Source organism: Rhincodon typus, chromosome 3, assembly GCF_021869965.1.
Source record: "Rhincodon typus isolate 14 chromosome 3, sRhiTyp1.1, whole genome shotgun sequence".
NCBI lineage: Eukaryota > Metazoa > Chordata > Chondrichthyes > Orectolobiformes > Rhincodontidae > Rhincodon > Rhincodon typus.
In genome coordinates, this window is record NC_063334.1 from 97,697,864 (window position 1) to 97,716,405 (window position 18,542).

The 18,542-nt window shown below is 40.8% G+C and overlaps 1 protein-coding gene across 1 annotated transcript in view; it reads left to right on the forward strand.

Moving 5' to 3' along the window:
• LOC109926877 (ankyrin repeat domain-containing protein 31) overlaps nt 1–18,542 on the forward strand; it is a 107,233-nt gene that overhangs the window by 14,361 nt on the left and 74,330 nt on the right. The window contains exons 6-11 of the mRNA XM_048593815.1: nt 709–1,326; nt 2,943–4,023; nt 5,485–5,667; nt 6,972–7,114; nt 9,892–10,051; nt 13,407–13,541. Of these exons, the coding sequence (XP_048449772.1) occupies nt 709–1,326; nt 2,943–4,023; nt 5,485–5,667; nt 6,972–7,114; nt 9,892–10,051; nt 13,407–13,541 (2,320 nt within the window). The remainder of the gene's footprint in view (nt 1–708; nt 1,327–2,942; nt 4,024–5,484; nt 5,668–6,971; nt 7,115–9,891; nt 10,052–13,406; nt 13,542–18,542) is intronic.

Sequence of the window (18,542 nt, forward strand, 5' to 3'; positions counted from 1 at the left end):
TAATTGAAGTGGGAAACCTCCTAAGTTTTAAAAAGTACTTTGATGAACAGTTGAAATGTCATAATATTCAAGGCTATGGACCAAGTGCCAGAAAGTGGAATTAGTGCACAGCCGTTCAGTCAGTGCAGAGTTAGGGCCCCTGCTGTGTTGTATGATCCTATGATCCAATTCTGGATCCAGGGGCCTGACATTTGCTGTAATCCTGTGAGACAACAACACGAAGTGGGAGAAATTCAGTCATTGTCATTCCACTGGGCCGTGGAACTGTATGCACTGATTAGTTGGATGAGCCTCCCAACGGTGGCAAATGTGTGGTGAAAATCCATGACTGAGAAGCTGCTGTGCTGGCTGTCCTTTTTTTCTCCACCCTGTTGAGCCTAGAGACGAATTCCGATCTTCCTTGAAAGTGAAGGTCTTGATAAACCTCTGGTTGCTTTTGTGTTGGATTCTGCTGCAAATTGCAATAAAGCAACAGGGTTTTGTGCCTTGAAAAGAAACAGGGAACTGCAAACAAATTGTAGACTCAAGAATTATGCCTGTCAACTACCATACGTGATCAAAGATGTATCTCAAAGCCTTTATATTTCATAACTTGTTTATTTGTTCAAGGAATGTGAACAGATATGTGTAGAAACTGTTACTGTTATTGTTAATTTGTTCTGATTATTTTAGTTATTTGTGTTTATTTTCTGACGCATTTGATTTCAGGAGAGCAGGAATTCTAAAATGGCTGTGATGAGTGACAGAATCCTGACCCTGAAGAGAAAAACAGAAAGCACACATCAAGTAGAGGGTCACGTCATGTTTGAGAAACAGAGCCAAAATACAGTAGCTACCAATAATGTAATTGAAAATCAGGCGAAGTCTGTGGATGTGAGACAGTCTCAGAGAAATGTTATTACGCGTCACATGTTGAAATTACAGTCTCAGCTTGGTAATCATCCAGGACAACAGATAATACAATGTAACCCTTTAAATAGGAAATCTCAAGCTGCAGACAGAGATGAAATTCAGACTGCACCTTCCACAGTAGCAATAAAGGAGACTAAGATCGATCCTAATAGTTGCACATCTGGCACTGTTGTAGTTCCTGACTGTCCAACTGAAGCTCAGATAGCAGTGAGACAATCTACAAGGATCAGAAGTTCAATGTGTGGACTTTCCGGCCAAACTGAGAAAATGTCAACTGAATCTGAACAACCCAGTGTTGACAACCCCCAACAAAATGTAGTAACAGTTAAACCCTGTGTGGCCGTGAGTAAGAATAGATCAAAAGCTACTCTGAACTATCACGAAAGGATAAGAGCAGAAGAAGGAACAAACCAAGTGAGTACTCAATGAATGGCAGGACACTAGGAAGCACAGAGAAGCAGGGGTGTCTTGGGGTGCTTGTCCGCAGATGCTTAAAGAGGGCAGGACATTTTAATAAGGTTGTTAAAATACATAGAAAACACTGACTTTTACAGTTGCGGCTTAGATTTTAAGAGCAAGGAAGTTATGTTGTCGTTGTATAGGACTTTGGTTAGGCCACGGTGCAGCTGGAGTACTGCGTGCCGTCTGGTTACCTGACTGTAAGAAAGATGTACCTACACTGGAGGGGCTGCAGATAAAATTTACCAGGATGTTATCTGGGATAGAGCACTTTAGCTATGAATAGATGCTGAATGAGCATGGGTTGTTTTCTTTAGAAAAAAAGAGAGAGCTGTGGGCGTGCCTGATTTAAGTGTTGAATATTATGAGAGATGTGGACAGGGTGGATAGGAAGTAAAAACAGAAGTTGCTGGAAAAGCTGAGCAGGTCTGGCAGCATTTGTGAAGAAAAAAGTCAGAGTTAATGTTTCAGGTCCAGTGACACTTCCTCTGAACTGAGTTGCCAGGCCCACTGAATTTTTCCAGCACCTTCTGTTTTTGTTTCTGATTTGCAGCATCCACAGGTCTTTTGGTTTTTATTCGGATAGGAAGTACCTGCTTATCTTAACTGAAGGGTCACAAGGTTGCATCATTTTGAGGTGAAAGGCAGGAAGTTGGAGGGGTTTTGATGAAAAGTGTTTTCACTCAGAGGGTCCAGAATGCACTTGGGAGGGTAATTGAAGTGAGAAACATCATAACTTTTAAAAAGTACTTAGATGAACACTTGAAACGTCATAATATTCACGGCTACGGACCCAGTGCTGGAAAGTGGGATTAGTGCAAAATAGAGACAGTAGGAGCTGCAGATGCTGGAGAATCCGAGACAACAAGGTGCAGAGCTGGTCTAGGCCCGAAGCGTCAGCCTTCCTGCTCCTATGATGCTGCTTGGCCTGCTGTGTTCATCCAGCTCTGCACCTGGTTGTCTTAGTGCAAACTAGTTTAGTCGGTGCAGACTGAGGGCCTGTTCTGTATTGTATGATTCTATGATTCAATTCTGGGGTCCAGGAGCCTGACATTTGCTGTAATCCTGTGAGACAGCAACACGAAGTAGGTGAAATTCAGTCATTGTCATTCCACTGGGCCATGGAACTGTGTGCAGTGATCAGCTGGATGAGCTTCCCAGTGATGGCTAATGGATTGTGAAAATCCATGACAGAGAAGCTGCTGTGCTTACTGCCCTTTCTTCTCCACCCTGTCATGCCTAGAAAGGAAGACTGTTCTTCCTTGAATGTGAAGGTCTTGATTAACCTCTGGTTGCTTTTTGGTTGGATTCTGCTGTACAATGCAATGAAGGCACCAGGGTTTTGAGCCTTGAAAAGAAACAGGGAACTGCAAACAAATTGTAGACTCAAGAACTGTGCCTGTCAACTACCACACGTGATCAGAGATGTACCTCAAAGCCTTTATATCTCATAACTTGTTTATTTGTTCAAGGGATGTGAACAGATATGTGTAGAAACTGTTACTATTATTGTTAATTTGTTTTGATTATTTTAGTTACTTGTGCTTATTTTCTGATGCATTTGATTTCAGGAGAGCAGGAATTCTAAAATGGCTACGATGAATGACAGAATCCTGACCCTGAAGAGAAAAACAGAAAGCACACATCAAGCAGAAAGCCATGTCCAGTCCAACAAACAGACCCAAAATACAGTAGCTGCCACTAATGTAATTGAAAATCAGGCGAAGTCTGTGGATGTGAGACAGTCTCAGATAAATGTTACCACACGTCACATGTTGAAATTACAGTCTCAGCTTGCTGGTCATTCAGAACAACAGATAATACAATGTAACCCTTTAAATAGCCAATCTGAAGCTCCAAACAGAGATGAAATTCAGACCGTAGCTTCCTCTGTAGCTGTGAAGGAGACTAAGATCGATCCTAATAGTTGCACATCTGGCACTGTTGTAGTTCCTGATGGCCCAACTGAAGCTCAGATAGCAGTGAGACGATCTACAAGGATCAGAAATTCAGTGTGTGGCCTTTCTGGTGAAATTGAGAAAACATCAACTGAATCTGAACAACCTAGTGCTGAAAACCCCCAACAACATATAGTAACAGTTAAACCCTGTGTCGCTGTGAGTAAAAATCGAATGATCGCTACTGTGAACCATTGTGAAAGGATTGAGGAACTCACTGCAAATCAACTGACTTCCCCAAATATGGAAGCTAAGTCAACTGAGAAATTTTGCACAGTCAACATGTTACAAAGTGTGATCAACAAATCCAATACCAACAACACAACAAATGACAAATTAGTTACAATAGAAACGCTGGATGCAAGCAACAGCAGTGTGCCAGCAGCACACGTGAAAAAATCTTCAAATCATTCACAACAGTCACCACCAAAAACACAAAGCAAAGATGATTTGATGAACGTAAAAACCAGTTATAATGATAATGTGGAAATGGTTCCAAAACCCCTTATTCAAGGAGACACAGAAAACAACATTGATGAAAACACCATCAATCATACAATTACATTGGAAACCAGGAAAGATGATTTTTATGATGTTGGTTCCACAGAAGTCTCTTATTCTGCTGGACACATGTCACGCGTGGAATATTGTAGATCTACTGAGCTGAGTACGATGGGTGTTGAATTCCAAAAAGGTGAGATTAGGAAGCGTGAACCCACCAAAAACAAAGTCCCAGAAGAGAATACTGAATGCAGTGTAGAAGCTTCTGTTATATTAGAACAGAGATGTAGTCACTCAGTGATTTCTGAATATGAATCCGCGGAGAAGCCATGTGTATCAATGATCTCAGAACATGTTTCCTCACAGCAAGAATTCAATTGTTTTACAGCATCAGATTCTGAAAGTCTTGATAATGGGATTGCAGAATATAAATTAAGTAACAATATGGTCCCTACTGGAGACGTTAGTAAGGCAGTGATACTTGAACCAGTTATACTCAGAGAAAAACACAAAGGAGTCATGTCTGTGACTGATCAATCCGATAGCAGTGCTCCCACTTGTGATACAGTCTCAAGTTACGAGTTTAATCCCATAGCTACAAATTCACATCCAGGCCCTCAAACATGTTTGGATGAATCTAATGCCACTACACCTGGACTGTCACTTGATAAGCTAAATTTTGCATGCCAGTTGTCCATGGGAATTGACATGGAAACAGGTAAAGAAGCAAATATAAATGAAGCCAGGGGCAGCTTTGTAAGTAACAAGTGCAGAGGATCAATGCAAGACCTCATTAAAAATGGCTCTGCCCATGTAACTCAAACAGAAGGCAATGATGATAAAAGGAATAAATTGCAAATGCACAGCATACAATCTGCAGAAATAAACATAAACATCAGAACTGAAAACGAGACAGCAAAGAGATCTGGTAGGCAACACACTACCAAATCACTAAGGATATTACATTTTTGTTGCATTGCAGATGAAATATAGTTTTAAACTTTTCAGCATGTGTAAATGATTAATGTCATAGCTATGTTCTCCTGAGTTGAATTATAGTGAGTCACTCTATTTGCTCTGAGTGTTTTCAAGATATTAAGAGGGCTGTTTCACTTGGAGTGGATTGTGATCAAGTATGTCAATAACAATGCAACTGATTATCAGGGACTGCACCCACTTATTTCGATAATTAATTTAACAGATGGTAAAAATTCCCACTTTCTTCTCTCTTTATTCTTCGCTGCTGGAGGATTTTGAAATCTAAATATTTTCACTCCCAATTCCCTGACTTCCATCTATTTATTTTGCTCACTAAAACCCTCCTTCTGCCTCTTCCAAATTGATCCTCCCAAAATATGCTTTTAAATTCATTGTAATATTCCCTACTTCTTCTCTTGAGCACCTGAACTCTAATTACAAATACCTCTTCCTCATCTCACTTTGTTTATCTGCTGTAGCTAGTATACTTCTAACAGTGATAGTTCAGAAATTTAATTTTGGTCTGGTAAAGAGGTCATTGTTATGAGAACAATAAAGTCTATTTCCTACCCCAATAAGTGCCATAGATATTTTTGCTTCAGAATATAGGAAACTCAGTTTTGAAGACAGTATTTCAAAGTTATGAACTTGTTTTCCTTATTTTTAATTTTAACAGGCTGTCCAACATCCAGTATTATTACACCAACCTCTCATTCTCACACTCCAAAATTAAGTGCGCTGAACAAGAGAAATGGCAAGGGAGAGACTCGCTTACATCTTGCTGCGATAAAGGGGGATTTAACTTCTGTAAGATCTCTAATCTCAGCTGGAATCCATATAAATATCAAGGACAATGCAGGTTTGCTGCTTTTAAAATGAATTTAAATAATCCCATGATGGAACAGGACTTAGGCATTAGAAAAAACAAAAGTGCTAGCCTTGCAGCCATCAGAACAGAGGTAAGAACAGCAAATTTGAAAGGGAACAACAGTTTGTTTTACACAAGAAGCAGGTTGCTGATTGCTTGGCATTTAGATTCTGATAGGTCAAATAGAATGCACCAGGAGACAGATACCTCAAAGCTTTGGTTTCAGTTCGACTATGGCCAATTTGACAGTTGTTGGTTGAGATGTGCAATGGGGATTGCATCAAGGAACAATATTCCCAAAGTTTTTGTTTAATTGACAGAGCGCAGTGCCCGGACAAATACCTTTTCATGTAGAGAACTGGGCTCCGATTATGAAAACATGAATAAATACGTGAATCCACATGATCAATTATGATCGGCCAAGGCGTTGCCAATCGACTTTATAATGTGTCTTATTTATTTTTAAGAAGTGATGCACATTTACACAGTGACATGTTCTCTGTAAATAAAAGGACTATATTCAAACCTTGTGCCTTTTTTGAATTAACTAGAGGCATAGGGAATTCTCTACTGCTGCCCGGCCCATCTGAATTGTCAGGCGTTCAGAACCAGTTTCTCTTGTAGTATAAATTGTTGTGATCATCTGAAATTTGCTATTCCCGCATTTATCCTGATGAGTACAATACAAAAAGCTTTGGCAACATGTCTCTCTTTCAGCAATATTTGAGAAGGAGACATGAAAATTTTTGGTTCCCTCATTGAGAGCATTAATATTTACCAAATATTTTATATGACTACTACTGTACCACAAGATCTCATTGACAGACTTTTTGATATCTGCCATTTCAGGCTTTAAAATATTGCTGTTTTGACTTAGGAAACATTCCAAAAGAAAAAATACATATAAATTTCAAGGAGAAGATTTGCGTTAGGGCTGTCTCCACATACTCCATCCCAAATTCAGACTGCTGACAGATTTTCTTGTATGCATGCACCATACAGATGCATATGTTAATGCAGATGTCTCTTGGCTGACTTCACAAAATACAGCAGAGCCAGTGTCGAAGGTCACAAGTTGGTGGCGTGTAGGGCAACTGCCATGATCATGGCCTGTGTATGTCCAGCACCTTTGCCCTGTTGTGTAGCTATCTCCCTGCTGACTGCAACATACAAATTGATGTCAGGCTGGGGATAGGAAATCAGAGTTTGAGAGTTTAAATTACTGAAGTCAGTGTAGCTATGTTGCATAACTTTGTTGGTATCTGATTTTGTATATGCTGCAATTTTCTGCCAAGGTTGGACAGCCCTTCATGAAGCTTGTAGCAGAGGCCTTACTGATGTCATACAAGAATTACTGAAAGCTGGTGCTGATGTCAACAGCCAAGGAATGAATGGGGTGTTACCATTGCATGATGCTGTGAGCGGGTCTCATTATGAGGTATTATGCTTTTTAACAGTAACATTTGTCAAGAAATTTAGTTTCTTGATGAAGAATTTCCAAATGTTTCTATGAAGCTTGGAGGAGCAGGTGTATTTTTCAAACTTTGTATTCCTCGTGATTGACACAACTCCCCCTCACCACCCACCATCGCTGCCGCCACCACCACCACACCAACCTCCATTTGAAATCCGCTAGCTAAGTGGGCTCTGATTCACCTTTTTAAATAGCCAGGCTGTATGTGAAAATGATGCAGATAACAGCAGCTCTGCACAATATTGATAATGGGGCCTGAGGTGCACTGGGGTGCATCAGTGACCTTCTACCATCATAAGGTTAGAAGTGGAGAAGTTCGCTAATGATTGCACAATGTTCAGCACCATTCCTAACAGCACTGTAGGTATACCTACCAAGCATGGACTGCATCGGTTCAAGAAGGCAGCTTACTACCACCTCCTCAAGGGCAGTTACGAATGGGCAGTAATTGCTAGCCAGTGTTGCCCATATCTAATGAAAATAATAAAACAAAGTGTCAGGATATGGCTTTTATTGTATACACACCATAGATGGATGTTGCGTATCAGCATCATTGGCAGATGTGAGTCAGTAGATATCCTCGTTTCCAACCTTTAGGATACTTCTAATGCAGCTGGTGCAGTGAACTATGCAGAATGAAAGCATAATGATTACTGCTATGACATAATACATTTTGCTGCAGATTTATACTTATAGGCACATTCCAGTTGTTCGTTGAGGAAGCATGTGCTGTTAACAGCCTGCACCATGGGGAAACTTGTATTCCTCGTACTGCCACATGCTCTCTCTGACTGTTTCTCTTTGGTATGGAAGATGAAATGTAGTTAGCTGTCACTGAATTGAAAACATCAGTGAGCTCTTTTGTGAATCAGTGAGTGCCAAACTACAAGCCTGAAAGGGGAGACACACAAAATAAGTTAATTGCCAAGGTCACCTTCACAGCTACTGGCATAGCGGTCATTGCCCTGGCCTAAGCTGGCAGTTTTAGCAGCAACAGATGTCAGATTACAAATGCCAGGCATTGACCATCTCCAATAAGAGACAATCTAACCATTGCCCCTTGACAATCAATGGCAATGCCATCATTGAATCCCCAACTATTCAACATCCTGGAGGTTACCATTGACCAGAAACTTAACTGGACTTTCCATATAAATACTGCGACTCTAGGGCAAGTCAGAGGCTAGGAATACTGCACTGAGTAGTCCACCTCCTGACTCCCCAAAACCTGTCCACCATCTATAAGGCGCAAGTCAGGAATGTGATGGAATACTCCCCATCTAGTGGCTGAGTGCAGCTTCAACAATAATCAAGATGTTTGACACTATCTTAGACAAAGCAGACTGCTTGATTGGCACCACATATACAAAGATTCAGACACACCACCGCTTGCACACAGTAGCAGAAGTATGTAACAAAAACAGAAATTGCTGGCAAAACTCAGCAGGTCTGACAACATCTGTGAGAAGAAAGCAGAACCCTGGACACATTGGACTTAAAATGTTAACTCTGCTTTCTGAGTTTGGCACTGATTATGTGTCAGATGAAGAAGTACTGATCTACACAATTCACTCACATCTCCAGAATTTAAAGAGTCAATTCATTTTAGGAATTCGGAGAGTTTGGGAGGTTCTGTTCCGAGACAAGCAATTGTAGAGGGTACTTTATATATTTCCTGAAATTCCTTCCAGTTCTACTGCATGATAGCAGAGTGAACTCCAAAGTTAATGACCAGCACCCCTGTGGTTATTACTTTTGTTGTTATTATTCTCAACCATAGTGAGGATTAAAGGCAGATAAAAGTGCCTTTTTGGACAAATTTAACCAATTTAATGAGTGCCTACTTTAAAATAAAGCAAAGACAAGCATTATTTTCTGTAATGAATGCTTCTTTTTCATAAGCATGAGAATTATAGGTCATTGTATTTTATGATTGGCGGGATCCAAAAGCCACTTAATTTGTTGATGATAAGGTGAAGTGGGTGTGTTCCATTAACGCAGCCTTGTTGCCCTGTAGAAGATGTGAAGTGGCTAAGGAAAATGTTTAACCAACTACTAGAAAGCCACTCAGATTTTTAAATGTTCCCATATATGGTCACAGCACATGCAAAGCAGCAAATTAAGAATTCAGCACTGGCTGCTGGAAAAGCTGGTAGGTGGGCTCTGAAAATCTTGCAGGAGGCCACACATCCAACCCCCAGCGAAGGAAAAATAATGAACAAAAACAAAATTGCTGGAGAGGCTCAGCAGGTCTTGCAGCATCTGTGAAGGCAAAAAACAGAGTTAAGGTTTCCGGTCCAGTGACCCGTCCTCAGAACACAGAAGGAAAAATAATCCCATATTAAGTGAAGCCAACATATGTCACTTGCCCGCTAGTGGTGGGAGGATGATTAGGCTCATTAGGGAACCCCTTAAATCCGATTATTCTTAAACTCATCAGGATTTAAATGTATTGAACTTCCATTGAGAATGGACATGGGGTTCCACCTGTTCTCCAATCTGTCATGCAACTAAATTCCATCCATAGCTACAAATTTATAATAAACAATAACAGACTCTTTTCTGTGAACAGTAAATTCCAAGAGTTGGATCATGCCTGATAGTTTCAATGGTGGAATTTAACTCTGTAAATGTAAGAAGTGCTGAGTTACAAAATGTATAAATTACAAAGTGATTTAACACAAATACTCTTCAGCCTTTCAGCTGAATGAGTTCTCATGATGATGTACTGTATTTTTTAGGCTGTGAAACTCCTATTACAGTATGGAGCTGATCCTAAACAGAAGAGTGCAGCTGGAAGGAGTGCTTTTGATGAACTTGCTGATGATAAGATTAAAGATCTACTTGAGACTTACTGTAATGGTGAGGCGACAGTTCATGAACAATCACAACCAATTATAGGTTGGTTTTCAAGTGGTTCAATTAATTATGAAATGTGGGTTCCAAAAGTTTGTTCTGAGTTTCTAAAATGTTCTTGTGGTAGAGTTCTAATGGATCACAAATTATTTCTTGACAAAGGAGACAGCTTCCAGGATAGGACCAGATGCTCTCCTCTGCTTTGAAGCTGGTCTGGAATCACAAGTCCTTGGTTGCTTACCATGGTGTATGATAGGCTCTGCTAGGAATTCAGGATTGCAGCAGTTCACTGTTGTCCCCATTTTGTGAGTTGAGAACAATCTGTGCTGGGAGGATATATGACATAATCAATTCTACGGGATTCTCCAGAGCGCTCCTTGGAATTAAAAGTTTAATGTACTGGAAAACCTGGGAGTAAAATCATAGTGTAATGGAATATTCCAGAAGCAGGTGGCAAGGGTAAAGGAAAGCGCTGAGCAGGGGAGCTCAAAAAATTCTACCAGGACCTCCAGCAGCAGGCAGCTGGACTAAACAGAACCTCTTGGTAAGAAAGGGCATCTTTGGGAAAAGGAAACTTCATTGGAGGAAGGAGTAGACAGACAAAAGATTTCTTAACCCTGTGTAAACAACAGGCTTCATTCCATGTAAATACTCCCAAGTAAGTATAATGATGATGACTTTGGGTATGTGGCCTGGATTGTGGCTGAAGATGACTAAACAGGAAAGATTCCTTACCCATCGCATTACTGGGAGGAAGTTCAAGACTGCCTGCAGAAGTCTTTGGAGCAAGGTGTCATCCAAGAGTTGTGAAGTGTTCTCCTGTAGTCTTTGTCATTAAGATGAAAGACAGAAACCTGAGGATCTGTGTCAATTGCTAAGCCCTCAATGCAAAGCCACATAGAGGATGCTGATCCTTGACCTAAGTTGAGGAACCATAGCAAATTCTCAAAGGTGCAAAGAACTTCTGGTCTCACTTTGCCCCACGGTAATAACCAGCTACCCATCGCTAAACAAGACATTGAAATGAAGACATTCTGAATACAGAAGAATGCTGATTTGAGCTTTGTAATTCATGCATGTGAATGATAAAACCTTAGGAAATCCTTCATTTCCAGTCCCTCCTTGAGTATCTGAACAACATATTCATCTTTGGATTGACATTTGAACAGACTGTTGCAAAACTAGACACCATTAGCCGGCTTGTTGCACATTAACTTAAAAATCAAACCAGAGAAGTGCCAACTTTCTGGTCAAATGTACAGCCCATGGGAATTTCGTTAGCAAGGAAGGTATTGTTCCTGATGATGAGAAAATCAGAGTGGTATGAAATTGCCGCAGCCTAATATGGAAAAGGAATTACGTGTGTTCCTTGGTATAATTGACTCTTACAGAAAGTCTGTGCAAGGCTGTGCATAGTCGGACGCCCCATTCCAAGATTTGCTGAGGAAATTAGAGAATGCTGCAGGTGATATTGGGAAAGGATGTAAACGACATCGTACTTCACTGAGCATCACAGGCAGTTGGAGTACAGCATGTGAAGATATTTATACCCTCAAGCAGAAGTTTATCTGATCACCTGTCCTTGGCTGATTTTTATTTCACTTTCATAATGGAAACTGACCCCAGTTTCATTGACCTAGGAGCAGTGGTGTCACAGGTTCAAGACCTGAAATGAGTAGTTAATGCTTATGCTAATAGGAGTCTCAGACTGAGTGTGAGGAATGCAGAGATTTACTCCAGTATGGAACTAAAACTGTAGCTTTGAGTAGACCATCTTCCAGAAGTTCAGAAACACTCTCATCAGTACCAAGTCTGAACTTTTTACAGACAATAACCCATTCAGCTAATTTCAAGCGTCTATCAAACTTAGACCTTCGGAGACCCAATAGGCCGCTGAACACCAGACTAAGATTCAGCAGAGTGTCACTGCTGTACTTTTGAGTGAAATTGAAACTAGGTCCAGACAGATGGAGCCAGATGTGGTTTCAATTTGCATCGGTCTTGAAAGAAGACCTCGGACAGCTTCAGTTGATTTTCACAGGTTTCAGTAGAGTGCACTTTTGATGTGCTGGAGACGATTAGGGGGAAGGATAGAGTCCTCAACCATTCTTCAGCCTTGGTTCATAACAAGGAGAGTGAGGTGAAGCAACTCATTTTTCCCGACAGCCTCAAGTGTCAAGCATTGATAAGAAATCATGATCAAGCAGGACATCAAGTAACAGAAAGACCAACCAAAAAGTGGCATTTTTGTCCCAGATGACTGCTGATGAGTTCTGTCAAACTGTGAGGGAGTAAATTGTGAGAGGCAACTGCTTAACAAATGGCCATTCTGTGCTTCCCCAACAGCAGTTGGCAACATTGAAGGAGTATGCTGAGCTAGGGAGCTCAAGCAGGTATGCTGGTGCCTTCATCAATCAGTGGCAATGATGAGGGAGGAGTCGAACAGACCCTTTGGTTAAAAGGTTGACTTTGGGACAAGGAAGGAACGGACAGACAGAGGATTACTTAACCCAGTGTAAACCACAGGCTGTATTCCATAGAAATACTTCCTTGTTTAACCTTAATTTCCCTTCATGTTTGTAATGACCTGATGCCAGTGCAATAAACTTCATGAATTTGGGCAATTCTGTGTGTTCAAAAATCATGCTACTATAGGTACTTTAAAAATTTGCTATCTTTATTTAAAAATCCTCAACATTTTTGTTTATTGTTTGTACAAATTTTGTGGATATGGGGAAAAACTTGGGTGGGTGAGTGAGAAGCAGAGGCAATTGGAGTGTGAACTCATCTCAAGAAACATTAAGAAAAATGACCAGTCAGAGTTGGTCATTTGATAGGTTTAGTCTACTTAAATCATTAGTATAAGGTTCTAGAGTAGATTTACACTGGGTCCAGCATCTAATCTTGTGAGGGTGTTGAAAAGTCTGGCTAGCAGCTAAAATTTAACATCAGGTATGGATATAAAGATAAATGGATTAATGGAAGCATTAAGAACCCTCATTATAATTAATTCAGTGGATTGGCAGCATTAGTCCTGCTGTTGTTTGTCAGGTTCATTGTCAAATTGTCTGGTGGCCATGCCACTATTTAAAATGTCTTAAAAATGGAAGTTTATTTTGGCTGCAGGAAATCTTCTGGAAGCAGAAAGGTGGAGACATAGAATCTGTTCACGTTCTCTCCATATTCAAGGAGTAAGTCATGGAAATTCTGGGGGCTCGGCAATTGTAAGTGACTGGCCAGAGGATGCATTCTACAGGATTATTGACTACATTTCACTCTTCATTCAAGTCTCATCCTCACACACCAAGAGTGGCAAAATGTGGCTACTTCCAGTTGTCTATTTCTGCTACATTCATAAGTTTATCTAAAATCTAATCCTTATCCCTCTTATTCCTTTTAGATCAACAAAATGTAGAGTACCGGGAGGAAGAGGAGCTGACAGAAAGCATCACAGGAGATCAAACCGTGCCACACCACCTAACTGCACATATGCCTCAGGATGAGCTAGTCGGGTCTGCAGTGAGAGGCTCATCTGGTATAGTAATGGCAGGGCTATGGGACAGTTCAGGAAGGAGCTTGCTAGAGAGAGAAGTCATAGCCTAGACTTATGGGAGAGATTAGACTAGACAATTTCGAGAACATAACCTAAAGTCAAAGACTGATGCAGTTATTCCAAGACCTTTCCAAAATTCACTGGACATTCTGCCAGAGAGCTTGTACCCAATGGCATAGAACATACAGGGATAAGTTTCAGCTGGTATTTAGCAAGCCATTGATGCTCTGTAATAAACCGTAGATAAGTAGTCAGCTCTCTAATCAATGCAGCAGAGCCCCAATGATGACAGCTTGGACAGCTTTGTTAGGATGACTGCTATCATTATTCTGGGGTCTATTTTCTCCTTAGATCAAGTTCCCTCAAAGAATTCAGCTCCCACAATGCACGTCCTTGAGGCAGTAAAAAAGACGTAGGACTACTGGAGTAAGTCAAGGCCCCTTTACTTCTTCTTAATCAAGAAGAGTTGGATCTGTTCCTTTTGATCTCTCCACATCATCAACTTTCATCTCATTATCAGTTTCTTTGGTTGCTCCAGGAAAGGGGATGTTATTGATCATTTTATGAATTAACTCATGATCAGCAGCCATTTCTGAGTACACATTCATTATGTTTTTAAAAATTCATTCATGGAATGAAGGTATCACTGGTTTGCATTTATTACCAAAACGTGTTTAAGTTAAGACAGGGAAGACAGTTAAGAGTCAACCACATTGCTCAGGCCAGGTAAGGCTGGCAGATTTCCTTCCCATATGGATGTTAATGAACAAGATGGTATTTTACAACAGTCAACAGTAGTTACATGGTTGCCTTATGTCTAGATTTTTATTGAATTCACATTTCACCATCTGCCATGGTAGGATTTGAACCCATGTCCCTCCAGCATTAGCTTGGTGTTCTGGATTAACAGGCTAATGATATTATCACCATGACGCCGTCTCATCTTGAATGCTTCTTGGTAATCACACAAGTTCTGTGCTTCAAGAGAAGAGGACAACTCGAAGACTTGCTAGGAGCATTAGACCACTATTTTTTCTGTTACTTTATATCCATGGAAATTTTCTTGAAGAACACAAAGTACATCTTACTAAATTTAAGTACTAAGTGAAAATTCCATGTACAAATCAAATTGAGTCAATCTCATTTCTTCACATCAACTCAAGTTCATATAATTGCAACAATGCTCCATTTTTAGTTTAACTTCATCTATCTCTCTTTATCTCTTTTCTGCCAATGTAACACCGTTATTCAACAAAGGGAAGGAAGCAGAAAACAGGTAACTCTAAGCCAATTAGCTTAACATCTGTTATTAGGAAAATGTGAGAGTCGATTGTAAAGGATGTAATAGCAGAGCATTTAGAAGTACATAATTTAATCAAGCAGAATCAACATAGTTCCATGAAGTGGAAATTATGTCTGACAAATTTATTAGAATTCTTTTGAGGAAGCAACAAGCAGGATCAATAAAGGGGAACCAGTAGGTCTAATGTATTCAGATTTCCAAAAAGCATTTCATTTCATGTTAGAACACAGAAAGTACAGAACAAAAACAGTCCCTTCGTCCCATCATGCCTGCATTGACCATGATGCCACTCTAAACTAATTCTATCAGCCTTCACAGATCCGTGTTCCTGTATTCCCTGCCTGTTCATGTCTCTGTCTAAATGCCTCTTAACTGTTGCTATCCTATATATTTTTACACTGGGGCACATTCCAGCATCTACCACTCTTTGTGTAAAATCTTGCCTCGCTCATCTTTAAACTTTCCAGTCTCACCTTAAACCTATGCCTCCTAGTATTTGACATTTCCACCCTGGGGAAAGAGACTCTGACTATCCACTCTATCTATGCCTCTCAATTTTATAAACTTCTATCAGGTCGCCCCTCAGCTTCCGACACTCTAGCAAAAACTCCAAGTTTATCTAATCTCTCCTTATAGCTATTACACTCCAATACAGGCAATATCTTGGTAAACCTCTTTTGCACCCTCTCTAAAGCCTCCACATTCTATATTGTGGCAATCAGAACTGCACACAATACTTCAAATGTGGCATAACTTAAGTTTTATACAGCTGCAACATGACTTGCTAACTTTTATACGCTGCCCTGACCAATAAACTTCAAAAATCACACAACACCTTTTTCAGGACTGAAGCTCTGAAAGGTTGTGTTTTCAAATAAACCTGTTGGACTATAACCTGGTGTTGTGTGATTTCTGACCTTATCCACCTCAGTCCAACATCGGTACCTCCACATCCTGACCGATAAACCAAGCATGCTGTGTGTCTTCTCTATCACTTTATCCACTCAGGAAAAGCCAGGGAACTATCGACCGGTGAGCCTGATTGGTAGTGGGCATGTTTTTGGAGGGACTCCTGAGGGACAGGATTTAAATGTGTTTGGAAAGGCACAGACTGATTAGGGATAGTCAACATGGCTTTGTGCGTGGGAACTCATGTCTCACTAACAACTGAGTTTTTTGAAGACGTAACAAAGGCATTGGTGAGGCCAGAGCAGTGGATGTGATTAATATGGACTTCAGTAAGACATTTGACAGTGGTCCTCATGGTAGACTCGTTAGCAGGGTATGATCACATGGAATTTAGGGAGGACGAGCCATTTGGATACAGAACTGGCTGGAAGGTAGAAGACAGAGGGTGGTGGTGGAGGGTCACTTTTCAGACCGGAGCCTGTGACCAACGGTGTGCCACAAGCCTCATTTCTGGGTCTGCTGTTTTTTGTCATTTATATAAATGATTTGGATGTGAAGATAGGAGGTACGGACGGTTAATAAGTTTGCAGATGACACCAAAATCAGAGGTGTAGTGGACAGCAAAGAAGATTACCTCAGAATACAATGGGATCATGATCAGATGGGCCAATGGCCTGAGGAGTGGCTGGTGGAGTTTAATTTAGATAAATGTGTGATGCTGCATTTTGGAAAGGCAACTCAGGGCAGGACTTAATGGTAAGGTCCTATAGAGTGTTGCTGAACAAAGAGACCTTGGAATGCAGGCTCATATTTCCTTGAAAATAGAGTTGCAGATAGATAGGATAGAGAAGAATGTGTTTGGTATGCTTGCCTTTATTGGTCAGTGCATAGAGTGTAGGAGTTGGGAGGTCATGTAGTAGCTGTACAGGGCATTGGTTAGGCCACTTTTGGGATACTGTGTGCAATTTTGGTCACACTGCTATACGAAGGATGTTGTGAAACTTGAAAGGGTTCAGAGAAGATTTACAAGGATGTTGCCAGAGTTGGAGGGTTTGTGCTATAGAGAGAGATTCATAGAATCCCTACAGTGTGGAAACAGGCCCTTCGGCCCAACAAGTCCACACGATCCTCGGAGCATCCCACCCAGACCCATCCCCCTAATCTACACATTCCTGAACACTATGGGCAATTTAGGGTGGCCAATCCACCGAACCTGCACATCTTTGGACTGTGGGAGGAAACCAGAACACCCAGTGGAAACCCACACAGACATGGGGAGAATGTGAGCTGGGGCTATTTTCCCTGGAGCGTTGGAGGCTGAGAGGTGACCTTATAGATGTTTATAAAATCATGAGGGGCATGGATAGGGTAAATAGACGAGATCTTTTCCCTGGGATGGGGGAGTCTAAAACTAGATGGCATAGGTTGGGGCAACTTTTTCACACAGAGGGTGATGTGTGTATGAAATGAGCTACCAGGGGAAGTGGTGGAGGCTGGTACAATTACAACATTTAAAAGTCATCCGGATGGGTATATGAACAGGAAGGGTCTATAGTGATATGAGCCAAATGCTGGCAAATGTGACTAGATTTATCTAGGATACCTGGTCAGCATCAGCAAGTTGGCCCAGAGGGTCTGTTTCCGTGCTGTACATCTCAATGACTCTATAACTGTATGACTCACTCATGTTGCCACTTTCAGGGAGCTGTGGAATTGCATCCCAAGATCCCGCTGTATTATCAGCGCTCATAAACATCCTGCTATTTACATATACTTGCCTCTTGTATTTGAACTCCCAAAATGCATTACCTCACGTTTGTCCAGATGAAACTCCATCTGCCATTTCTCTGCTCAACTTCCCAATTATCTATATCCTGCTGTATCCTTTAACGACCTTCCTCACTATCCACAATTCCTGCAATTTTTGTGTCATCTGCAAAGTTACTAATCAGATCACCTACATTTTTATCCAAGTCATTTATATATATATATATATATACATTACAGACAACAGAAGTCCAGCACTGATCTTTGCCGAATACCACTAGCCACAGACCTCCAGTCAGAAATCAGCCCTCCACAACTATACTCTGTCTCCTATGGTTAAGCCAATTTTGTATCTGGTTTACCAAATCACCGTGGATCCCATGTGACTTGATCTTCTAGACCAGCCTACCACGAGGGACCTTAGCAAATGCTTTATTAAAGTCCAGGTAGACAACATCCCCTGCCCTAGCCGCATCAATCATCTGTGTCACTTCCACAAAAAACTCAATTAAAATTGTGAGACAAGACCTCCCCAACAAAAAGCTATGTTGATTATCCCTATTTGTTTCCAAATGTGAGTAAATCATGTCCCTAAGAATCTTCTCCAATAATTTCTCTTTCACTGATGTAAGGCTCACCAGACTATAATTTCCTGGATTATCCCTTTTGCCCTTTTCAAACAAAGGAACAATATTGGCTATTCAACAGTCTTCTGGGATGTCACCTGTTGCTAAAGAAGATATGAAAACCTTTGTCAAGGCCTCAACAATCTCCTCCCTTGCCGCCTTCAGTATCCTGGGATAGATTCCATTAGGATCTGAGGATTTATCTACCTTAATGTTTTTCTAGATGCCCAACACCTCCTTCTTAATATCGACATGCCCTCAAATATCAACATATCTCTCCCCAATCTTACCATCATCCATGTCCTTCTCTTTGGTGAAAACCAATGTGAAGTACTCATTAAGGACCTCACTCACATCCCCTGGTTCCATGCATAAATT